This window comes from Salmo trutta, chromosome 17 (genome assembly GCF_901001165.1).
Source record: "Salmo trutta chromosome 17, fSalTru1.1, whole genome shotgun sequence".
Lineage (NCBI taxonomy): Eukaryota > Metazoa > Chordata > Actinopteri > Salmoniformes > Salmonidae > Salmo > Salmo trutta.
Window position 1 is genome coordinate 3,462,402 of NC_042973.1, and position 12,875 is coordinate 3,475,276.

Here is a 12,875-nt window from a genome sequence, read left to right on the forward strand (position 1 = left end):
GTTACCAGCCTCAGAAATTGCAGCCTAAATAAATGCTTCACAGAGTACATCTCAACATCAACTGTTCAGAAGAGACTGTGATTCAGGCCTTCATGGTCGAATTGCTACAAAGAAACCACTACTAAAAGACACCAATAATAAGAAGAGACTTGCTTGGGCCAAGAAACACGAGCAATGGACATTAAAACAGTGGAAATCTGTCCTTTGGTCTGATGAGTCCAAATTTGAGATTTTTGGTTCCAACCGCCGTGTCTTTGTGAGATGCAGAGTAGGCGAACGGATGATCTCCGCATGTGTGGTTCCCACAGTGAAGCGTGGAGGAGGAGGCGTCAGTGATTTATTTAGAATTCAAGGCACACTTAACCACCATGTCTACCACAGCATTCTGCAGCGATACGCCATCCGATCTGGGTTGCGCTTAGTGGGACTATCATTTGTTTTTCAACAGGACAATGACCCAACACACCTCCAGGCTGTGTAAGAGCTATTGACCAAGAAGGAGAGTGATGGAGTGCTGCATCAGATGACCTGGCCTCCACAATCACCTGACATCAACCCAATTGAGATGGTGTTGAGATGAGTTGGACCGTAGAGTGAAGGAAAAGCAGCCAACAAGTGCTCAGCATATGTGGGAACTCCTTCAAGACTGTTGGAAAAGCATTCCAGGTGAAGATGGTTGAGAGAATGCCAAGGTGGCTACTTTGAAGAATCTAAAATATATTTTGTTTTGTTTAACACTTTTTTGGTTACTACATGATTCCATATGTGTTATTTCATAGTTGCAATGTCTTCACTATTATTCTACAATGTAGAAAAAGTAAAAATAAAGAAAAAGGTGTGTTTAAACTTTTGACTGGTACTATAAAATTTGTAGTAGTAGTAGTGATATACAACATTTCATTATTCACTTTAAAAAAAATACCGAAAAAATATCAAACATTTTATATATATATATATTTTTTTTTTTCATCAGTAGATTGTTGAGATAACTAATGAAAAGCGCTATATAAATTAAATGTATTATTATAACGTAAATATAGAATAGAGAAAACCATAAGTAGCATATTTTCTGTCATGTATTCTGAGATAGAGGTGTTGGTATGAGCAGATAGTCTGATATTTCTTCAGGTCAGACAGTAGGCCTATAGTATTATAAAGATTGTTGCTGCCACCTAGTGGGAAAATGGAGAACACTAAACTGCACTAAACCTTGAACACCTGTCGGTCTGTGAGAGAAACTGCACTGCAAGATTGATTAAAACAAACACACGTACCAAAAGGTAGCAAAGCTAAGCACTGTTAGTGAAACGACTGTATGCAGCCAATAACAGCAACGGTCATATGGCTGGACTAGCTACCCAGTTCATTTAGTCATGTGGATGGACTAGCTACCCAGTTCATTTAGTCATATGGATGGACTAGCTACCCAGTTCACTTAGTCATGTGGCTGGACTAGCTACCCAGTTCATTTAGTCATGTAGCTGGGCTAGCTACCCAGTTCATTTAGTCATGTAGCTGGACTAGCTACCCAGTTCATTTAGTCATGTAGCTGGACTAGCTACCCAGTTCATTTAGTCATGTGGCTGGACTAGCTACCCAGTTCATTTAGTCATGTGGCTGGACTAGCTACCCAGTTCATTTAGTCATGTGGCTGGACTAGCTACCCAGTTCATTTAGTCATGTAGCTGGACTAGCTACCCAGTTCATTTAGTCATGTGGCTGGACTAGCTACCCAGTTCATTTAGTCATGTGGCTGGACTAGCTACCCAGTTCATTTAGTCATGTGGCTGGACTAGCTACCCAGTTCATTTAGTCATGTAGCTGGACTAGCTACCCAGTTCATTTAGTCATGTAGCTGGACTAGCTACCCAGTTCAATTTAGTCATGTAGCTGGACTAGCTACCCAGTTCATTTAGTCATGTAGCTGGACTAGCTACCCAGTTCATTTAGTCATGTAGCTGGACTAGCTACCCAGTTCATTTAGTCATGTGGCTGGACTAGCTACCCAGTTCATTTAGTCATGTAGCTGGACTAGCTACCCAGTTCATTTAGTCATGTAGCTGGACTAGCTACCCAGTTCATTTAGTCATGTAGCTGGACTAGCTACCCAGTTCATTTAGTCATGTAGCTGGACTAGCTACCCAGTTCATTTAGTCATGTAGCTGGACTAGCTACCCAGTTCATTTAGTCATGTAGCTGGACTAGCTACCCAGTTCATTTAGTCATGTAGCTGGACTAGCTACCCAGTTCATTTAGTCATGTAGCTGGACTAGCTACCCAGTTCATTTAGTCATGTGGAAGTAGGTCTTCAGCGTGACTAGATGACAGTTCAACATGGGGCTGGATGAATGAGTGAGGTGGTTAGTAGCAGGTGGACTCATGGTAAGACTGGAATAGACCACGTGTGAACTTACTTTTGGTTTCATGGACGGGGGCACCGGGGTTTGGGAAGGTGGCGGCAGCAAGCTGGAGAATGGGTGCAGTGCCAGGGTGATGGTCTGATGGTGAGAGGACAGGGGAATGGAGGGAGGGACGGACAGAGGATGAGAGAGAGAGAGAGAGGGAGGGAGGGAGGAAAGGTTGGAGAGAGAGAGAGACGGACGGAGAGGGGGGATGAGAAAGGGAGGGAGAGAGAGACGGACGGAGAGGGGGGGGATGAGAAAGGGAGGGAGAGAGAGGAGGGTTGGAGAGAGGGAGAGATTGAGGTGAATAAGGGTTGGGAAAATGGCTGGTGGAGAATGGTATCATTGAAGCTGCAACGTAAAGACAGTAGAGTGATGAGCAGACAACACAATGATGTGCAGTATGACAACACAGCCACTAGATGGCCACAGTGTACACACCTAACAGACATGTAAACACCACTGTGGAAGACAGTCTAACACAGGTGTTAAACTCATTCCATGGAGGGTGAAGTATGTGCTTGTTTTCACTTTCGCTTGACTGATCAATTAAGGTCACTAATTAATAAATAACTCCCCTCACCTGGTTGTCTAGGTCTCCCCTCACCTGGTTGTCTAGGTCTCAGTAAGGAACTCTCCTCGCCTGGTTGTCTAGGTCTCAGTAAGAAACTCCTCTCACCTGGTTGTCTAGGTCTCAGTAAGAAACTCTCCTCACCTGGTTGTCTAGGTCTCAGTAAGGAACTCCCCTCGCCTGGTTGTCTAGGTCTCAGTAAGAAACTCTCCTCACCTGGTTGTCTAGGTCTCAGTAAGGAACTCCCCTCACCTGGTTGTCTAGGTCTCAGTAAGGAACTCCCCTCACCTGGTTGTCTAGGTCTCAGTTAGGAACTCCCCTCACCTGGTTGTCTAGGTCTCAGTTAGGAACTCCCCTCACCTGGTTGTCTAGGTCTCAGTTAGGAACTCCCCTCACCTGGTTGTCTAGGTCTCAGTAAGGAACTCCCCTCACCTGGTTGTCTAGGTCCTAATTGAGAGGAGAAATCAGACACTGCAGTCACTAGGCCCTCCATAGAATGAGTTTGACACCTCTGGTCGAATAGAATGAAAGGAAATGGTGGTATGGATAGACATTAATGGAATAAAGTGGAAAATAATGGCGATAGAATACTCAACCCAAACAAAAAGAGATAGAATACTCAACCCAAACTAAAAGAGATAGAATACTCAACCCAAACTAAAAGAGATAGAATACTCAACCCAAACATAAAGAGATAGAATACTCAACCCAAACCAAAAGAGATAGAATACTCAACCCAAACTAAAAGAGATAGAATACTCAACCCAAACTAAAAAAAGTGTATAAACTTTTCAGTTAGTTAGGCTTTTCATTCATGCCCAATTTATAATGAAAAGTGACACGGTCAGCTCTCCTATTGGACAATACATTTACCCACCAGTACCCTGGATCAGCTCTCCTATTGGACAATACATTTACCCACCAGTACCCTGGATCAGCCCTCCTATTGGACAATACATTTACCCACCAGTACCCTGGATCAGCCCTCCTATTGGACAATACATTTACCCACCAGTACCCTGGATCAGCCCCCTCTCTCTACCACCAGTACCCTGGATCAGCCCCCTCTCTCTACCACCAGTACCCTGGATCAGCCCCCTCTCTACCACCAGTACCCTGGATCAGCCCCCTCTCTACCACCAGTACCCTGGATCAGCCCCCTCTCTCTACCACCAGTACCCTGGATCAACCCCCTCTCTCTACCACCAGTACCCTGGATGAGCCCCCTCTCTCTACCACCAGTACCCTGGATCAGCCCCCTCTCTCTACCACCAGTACCCTGGATCAGCCCCCTCTCTCTATCACCAGTACCCTGGATCAGCTCCCTCTCTACCACCAGTACCCTGGATCAGCCCCCTCTCTACCACCAGTACCCTGGATCAGCCCCCTCTCTCTACCACCAGTACCCTGGATCAGCTCCCTCTCTCTACCACCAGTACCCTGGATCAGCTCCCTCTCTCTACCACCAGTACCCTGGATCAGCCCCCTCTCTCTACCACCAGTACCCTGGATCAGCCCCCTCTCTCTACCACCAGTACCCTGGATCAGCCCCCTCTCTCTACCACCAGTACCCTGGATCAGCTCCCTCTCTACCACCTGAACCCTGGATCAGCTCCCTCTCTCTACCACCAGTACCCTGGATCAGCCCCCTCTCTACCACCAGTACCCTGGATCAGCCCCCTCTCTCTACCACCAGTACCCTGGATCAGCCCCCTCTCTCTACCACCAGTACCCTGGATCAGCCCCCTCTCTCTACCACCAGTACCCTGGATCAGCTCCCTCTCTCTACCACCAGTACCCTGGATCAGCTCCCTCTCTACCACCAGTACCCTGGATCAGCCCCCTCTCTCTACCACCAGTACCCTGGATCAGCCCCCTCTCTCTACCACCAGTACCCTGGATCAGCCCCCTCTCTCTACCACCAGTACCCTGGATCAGCCCCCTCTACCACCAGTACCCTGGATCAGCTCTCTCTACCACCATTATAATGTCTGACTAAAATCATTACACTGACCCCTGCTGGAGTCTAAATTGTAAAATAACTAATTGATTCCTAGCGTCGGCTCTCAAATCAAATGTTGTTATTTATCACATGCACCAAAGAAAAATATAAATGTAACATGCAACAATTTCAAAGATTTTACTGAGTTACAGTTCATATAAGAAAATCAGTCAATTTAAATAAATTCATGAGGCCCTAATCTATGGATTTCACATGACTGGGAATACAGATATGGATCTGTTGGTCACAGATACCTTTATAAAAGGTAGGGGTGTGGATCAGAACCAGTCAGTATCTGGTGTGACCACCATTTGCCTCATGCAGCGCGACACACCAAATCAACTCTTTTTATATAGCCCTTCTTACATCAGCTGACGTCTCAAAGTGCTGTACAGAAACCCAGCCTAAAACCCCAAACAGCAAGTAATGCAGATGTAGAAGCACGGTGGCTAGGAAAAACTCCCTAGAAAGGCCAGAACCTAGGAAGAAACCTAGAGAGGAACCAGGCTCTGAGGGGTGGCCAGTCCTCTTCTGGCTGTGCCGGGTGGAGATTATAACAGAACATGGCCAAGATGTTCAAATCATCTCCTTCACATAGCAGTGATCAGGCTGTTGATTGTGGCCTGTGGAATGTTCCACTCTTCAATGGCTGTGTGAAGTTGCTGGGTATTGGAGGGAACTGGAACCCGCAGTCCCTCTGTTCTGACCTCATCCAAGGAGTAGAATGTGAGGAGAGGAATCAAGGAATCAAGGAGTAGAATGTGAGGAGAGAGGATGCAAGGAATCAAGGAGTAGAATGTGAGGAGAGAGGATGCAAGGAATCAAGGAGTAGAATGTGAGGAGAGAGGAATCAAGGAATCAAGGAGTAGAATGTGAGGAGAGAGGAATCAAGGACGCAAGGAGTAGAATGTGAGGAGAGAGGATGCAAGGACGCAAGGAGTAGAATGTGAGGAGAGAGGATGCAAGGACGCAAGGAGTAGAATGTGAGGAGAGAGGAATCAAGGACGCAAAGAGTATCTGCTCAGAATATCGGATTCGCTGAGGAAAAACCCAAGTCTTCAGAGAGCACCGTGGCTCGTCCCTCCTAGCAGTAGATATTACTACAATAGAGAACTGTACTGCTACCCCAAATCCACTTTCTCATCTCAGACATGTTTAGAGGACAAGAATGACGGACCGTAAAAACCCGCCGGCCCAGACGGACCGTAAACCCGCCGGCCCAGACGGACCGTAAACCCGCCGGCCCAGACGGACCGTAAAAACCCACCGGCCCAGACGGACCGTAAACTCGCCGGCCCAGACGGACCGTAAAAACCCGCCGGCACAGACGGACCGTAAAAACCCGCAGGCCCAGACGGACCGTAAACCCACCGGCCCAGACGGACCGTAAACCCGCCGGCCCAGACGGACAGTAAACCCGCCGGCCCAGACGGACCGTAAACCCGCAGGCCCAGACGGACCGTAAACCCGCCGGCCCAGACGGACCGTAAACCCGCCGGCCCAGACGGACCGTAAAAACCCACCGGCCCAGACGGACCGTAAAAACCCACCGGCCCAGACGGACCGTAAACCCACCGGCCCAGACGGACCGTAAACCCGCCGGCCCAGACGGACAGTAAACCCGCCGGCCCAGACGGACCGTAAACCCGCAGGCCCAGACGGACCGTAAACCCGCCGGCCCAGACGGACCGTAAACCCGCCGGCCCAGACGGACCGTAAAAACCCACCGGCCCAGACGGACCGTAAAAACCCACCGGCCCAGACGGACCGTAAACCCGCCGGCCCAGACGGACCGTAAACCCGCCGGCCCAGACGGACCGTAAACCCGCCGGCCCAGACGGACCGTAAACCCGCCGGCCCAGACGGACCGTAAACCCGCCGGCCCAGACGGACCGTAAACCCGCCTGGCACAGACGGACCGTAAAAACCCATCGGCACAGAGGCTACGTTCAAAATGGCACCTGATTCGCTATAGTGCACTACTTCTGATCAGGGCCCATAGGACTGGTAAAAAGTAGTGCCCTACATAGGGAATAGATTGCATCCAGGTCCTTAAATGGCAACAGGAACCATGTCTTGTTTATCCCAACCGTCAGACACCAGTTTAACTAATTAGATGATTCCCCATCACAGACATTATCTTGTTTGGTGGAGGAATGCAGCTCTGGTGGCAGAGTAGATCAGGATGTAGGGAGGAGGAAGAAGAGACAGACATTATCTTGTTTGGTGGAGGAATGCAGCTCTGGTGGCAGAGTAGATCAGGCTGTAGGGAGGAGGAAGAGACAGACATATCACCATGTCCCATTATACCAGAACCCTGAAGCTATAAAGACAGAACCAAGCTGGACTTGACACCCCCACCTACTATACCCCCCACTACAACCCCACCCATTACACCCCCACCTAGTATACCCCCCCACTACAACCCCACCTACTATAACCCCACCCATTACCCCCCACCTAGTATACCCCCCCACTACAACCCCACCCAATACAACCCCCACCCACCCAATACACCCCCACCTACTATAACCCCCACCTAATACAACCCCCACCTAATACAACCCCCACCTAATACAACCCCCACCTAATACAACCCCCACCTAATACAACCCCCACCTAATACAACCCCCACCCAATGCACCCCCACCTACTATAACCCCCACCTACTATAACCCCCACCTACTATAACCCCCACCTACTATAACCCCCACCTACTATAACCCCCACCTACTATAACCCCCACCTACTATAACCCCCACCTAATACAACCCCCACCCACCCACCCAATACACCCCCACCCAATACACCCCCCCAATACACCCCCACCTACTATAAGCCCCACCCAATACACCCCCACCAACCTAATACACCCCCACCTACTATAACCCCACCCAATACACCCCACCCACCTAATACAACCCCCACCTAATACAACCCCCACCTACTACACCCCCACCTACCTACTACACCCCCACCTACTACACCCCCACCCACCTAATACACCCCCCACCTACACCCCACCCACCTAATACACCCCCCACCCACCTAATACACCCCCACCCACCTAATACACCCCCCACCCACCTAATACACCCCCCACCCACCTAATACACCCCCCACCCACCTAATACACCCCCACCCACCTAATACACCCCCCACCTACCTAATACACCCCCCACCTACCTAATACACCCCCCACCTACCTAATACACCCCCACCTACCTACTACACCCCCTACCTACCTAATACACCCCTACCTACCTAATACACCCCTACCTACCTAATACACCCCCACCTACCTAATACACCCCACCTACCTAATACACCCCCCACCTACCTAATACACCCCCACCTACCTACTACACCCCCACCTACCTACTACACCTCCACCTACCTACTACACCCCCCTACTACACCCCCACCTACTACACCCCCACCTACTACACCCCCACCTACTACACCCCCACCTAATACACCCCCACCTAATACACCCCCACCTACTACACCCCCACCTACTACACCCCCACCTACTACACCCCCAACACAAAGACAGTTCTAATCTCACCTGTATCAACATTGTGTCAGATCCTATCACTAATTTGATGATTGTTAACTTGTACGTGACCATCAACCTATAGCATAAATACATTAACAGAGAAACATAAGTAACGCAAGGAAGTCCAAAGAGACGGTTGTTAAAAACACCTGCCGTGCAGCATAAAGGAGATTTATGTCCTAAAGAGCTCTCCAAAACAACTTGTTAGACCAGGACAATGACAGAACCTGTTAGCTACTGCAGCTTGCAAGTTGGATACCGCGAGGCGTTACCGGACACCGCCAGACGTTACCGGGCGCCGCCAGGCGTTACCGGATCCCGCGAGACGTTACCGGACACCACGAGACGTTACCTGACACCACAAGACGTTACCGGACTACCGGACACCACAAGACGTTACCGGACACCACAAGACGTTACCGGACACCACAAGACGTTACCGGACACCACAAGACGTTACCGGATACCACAAGACGTTACCGGATACCACAAGACGTTACTAAATACTACAAGACGTTACCAAATACTACAAGACGTTACAGGATACTACAAGACGTTACAGGATACTACAAGACGTTACCGGATACTACAAGACGTTACAGGATACTACAAGACGTTACAGGATACTACAAGACGTTACCGGATACTACAAGACGTTACCGGATACTACAAGACGTTACAGGATACTACAAGACGTTACAGGATACTACAAGACGTTACAGGATACTACAAGACGTTACAGGATACTACAAGACGTTACAGGATACTACAAGACGTTACAGGATACTACAAGACGTTACAGGATACTACAAGACGTTACAGGATACTACAAGACGTTACAGGATACTACAAGACGTTACAGGATACTACAAGACGTTACAGGATACTACAAGACGTTACAGGATACTACAAGACGTTACAGGATAGCTTGCTGTTATTTTCTGTGTGTAAATGGGAAGGACCTTACTGTTTCTTTCTCTCTCTGTGTGTTTTTGTGTGCGTTGACATGTACGTAGCTGCACGTGTGTGTGTGTGTGTGTGTGTCTTACTGGTGACAGCACTGGCGTTGTTGGGTGTGTCAGCTCTCAGGTACTGGGTGGTCTGGGTGGACGGCTGGGACAGGCCCTGGGAACTGCCACTGTCTGAAACACTGGGAGAGAGGAAGGGAGAGAGAGATGAGAACAGTACTTGTAAAGAAAGCAAGGAAGGAGGGGCTAGAGGGAGGAAGACAGCAACACTTGCCACTTCACAAACATCATTATAAAAAGGTAACACCGTCTCTGCTCCTATTGGCCACCTAAACACCCGCTCTGCTCCTATTGGCCACCTAAACACCCGCTCTGCTCCTATTGGCCACCTAAACACCCGCTCTGCTCCTATTGGCCACCTAAACACCCGCTCCGCTCCTATTGGCCACCTAAACACCCGCTCCGCTCCTATTGGCCACCTAAACACCCGCTCCGCTCCTATTGGCCACCTAAACACCCGCTCTGCTCCTATTGGCCACCTGAACACCTGCTCTGCTCCTATTGGCCACCTGCTCTGCTCCGATTGACATCGCCCTGGAGTAACCCTGTTCTGTCTAGACCATAGACTTAGTTAGACAACACATTGTTGTATTACAACATCAAATCCCAGGCAAGGGCCATTGAGGCCATCTCCAGTTTGAATTAACTTCATTTTTCGTCTTCTTTAATGTGTTTGAGAAAAAAAAGAGTGTAAAAGCTAATATTGTTGATTTAGCGCCACCTGCAGTGCTGCAGTCCTGAACCAAACCTTGGTGTCATTCATTGTGTCCACTAGATGAAAATAATAGCTTAAAGCCATTTTATAAACCAGAGCAACCAATTAGAAAAAGACAATGCTCTGATCGATCTCTGTTCGCTCCCAACCCACCTGAGTCATCTAACATGGTGGAGGTCCTCTATTATGGTCATACGAAAACAGGCTCCCATCCCGAGATAAACTTTTCCACTCAGGCCTCCCGTCCGCGAAAGCGCTCCTTAACCCTACATTTGACCAAGTCTAATACATAAACCTACTGAGATGGGAAATGGACAAGATAGTTCAAATCAAATGTATTTATATAGCCCTTCTTACATCAGCTGATATCTCAAAGTGCTGTACAGAAAACCCAGCCTAAAACCCCCAAAACAGCAAGCAATGCAGGTGTAGAAGCTGACAGCTTATATTTTGAAGCTATACTTATGTTCCTGTTATAAACAGTCGTTCAGCCTTACATGTTGGGTTCTGACAGGGTCAAACAGTTGTGCCGTGCTGCTGAGACATTTAGAAGATATACTATTTAAAGGCTCAATCTGTAATTGCTTCATATTTTTTATTTTTTACTTTTAAATGATTTAAACACACCACCTATTCTTGAAGAATATAACTAATATAATACATGCCTCATGAGTTTAGTCCATTTGTCATACCCCATCAGAACCCCATCAAAACCCCATCAGAACCCCATCAATACCCCATCAGAACCCCATCAGTACCCCCACCAGTACCCCCACCAGTACCCCCACCAGAACCCCACCAGTACCCCCACCAGAACCCCATCAGAACCCCATCAATACCATCAGATCCCCATCAATACACCATCAGATCCCCATCAGAACCCCATCAATACACCATCAGATCCCCATCAATACCCCCATCAGTACCCCCATCAATACCCCATCAGATCCCCATCAGATCCCCATCAGATCCCCATCAGATCCCCACCAGATCCCCATCAGATCCCCATCAATACCCCATCAATACCCCATCAATACCCCATCAGATCCCCAGCAATACCCCATCAGATCCCCATCAATACCCCATCAGATCCCCATCAATACCCCATCAATACCCCATCAGAGCCCCATCAGAACCCCATCAGAACCCCACATATAAGCATGTTTAACTAAATTGTTTGTAAACAGTGTAATGTTAAACAAACACTGTTTAATCTCTGAATATGGTTAATATTTTCATTTTGTATCCAGAGATCTAATCGATGAATTTGATAGTGGTTACATTATTCGATCCCCAATTCACCAGCTTTTTACCAAAACAGTGGAGGGGTTTTGGCTTTGTTGTTGTTTGAACTGCAGACTGTCCCTTTAAGAACCAATGGGTATATATCAACATTAGGAACATTGAACAGATTCCCAGATGGCAGATTGCATGTGTGTCTTTACATGAAAAAAACATGTTTACATTACCAAGTACATTAACGGGGTAAACCTACTCTACATGTACCGTAATTTCCGGACTATTAAGCGCACCTGGTCTAATGAAAGCTTCATGCCGCCAAAAAAACTGAGCACGTCACAGAATGTGTTTTTTTGGAGAATACATTTTTTTTGAAAGCGGGTAAAATCCATATATTAGCCGCGTCATTGTTTAAGCAGCGAGGTTCAAAGCGGGAAAAAAGTTGCGGCTTATAGTCCAGAATTTACGGTATGTATTAGGCTGTTGAATCCTAAAATCAACCCATCCGATGTGAGTACATCTGTTGTTGAAGTACAGCAGATCAGTAAAGGTACAGTAATGTAGCAGTAGTGAAGCTCCTGATGTTGAAATACCTTATTAGTGAATAGGACAAATTAGATTTAGATTTTTCTGTCTTTTCCCGGCTTCATTAAAAAAAAAAAAATAATAATAATAATATTTCACTTTAAACATTGTTTTTTGTATTTTAAATAAATATAATAATAATAATAAATATATTTGATTTCCAGGGTTTTCCTCAGATGGTCTGATAACAGCAGAAGTCCTTCGGAGAAACATTATTACTGTTCATTATTACCTCAGAGAAATGACGGAGAGCACTGTGTTAAAACAACGTGGACGTTAACGGCAGAATAAAGCGGTTGGTTTTCAAAACGTTACAGCTCTTTAGTAGTTTAAGCTACAGACACTGGACCAACCAGAGATTAACTGCTCCTGTCGTCTTCCAGTCAACAACGCTAGTCAACATTGGCTCATGAAACTACCTCTAAAAACTTCATTCATACTGGACGCAGACACATACAAAAATGGTATCCACGACGGTATTCTGTTGCAGCGAGCGATTTTCATAAAAAAGTTTAATTTTTCACAGGAAAAAAAATATGTAATAGCTGTAATATAATAGGTACCTCTAGGAAGTCACAGCCCCCAGTTTGAGAACCTCCTGGTCTAATTCTCTCTATAGTCAGAACCTACTGTCCTTCATACAGACAGAGAACCTCCTGGTCTAATTCTCTCTATGGTCAGAACCTACTGTCCTTCATACAGACAGAGAAGCTGCTGTTCAAGACACTGTTTCACTAGTAAATCCTGTTCAGCATCGTCCTACTCAGAACAACA

At 47.3% G+C, this 12,875-nt stretch overlaps 1 protein-coding gene across 2 annotated transcripts in view; it reads right to left on the minus strand.

The window, feature by feature from the left end:
* The window catches only part of LOC115151460 (tyrosine-protein kinase RYK), a 125,892-nt gene that overhangs the window by 51,811 nt on the left and 61,206 nt on the right, over positions 1-12,875 (minus strand). The window contains exons 7-8 of one of the 2 annotated variants that reach the window (XM_029695408.1): positions 9,584-9,684; positions 2,415-2,498 (exon numbers count right to left, since the gene is read on the minus strand). In XM_029695408.1, coding sequence (XP_029551268.1) covers positions 2,415-2,498; positions 9,584-9,684 — 185 coding nt within the window. The remainder of the gene's footprint in view (positions 1-2,414; positions 2,499-9,583; positions 9,685-12,875) is intronic. The other variant, XM_029695409.1, reaches the window with a different exon arrangement.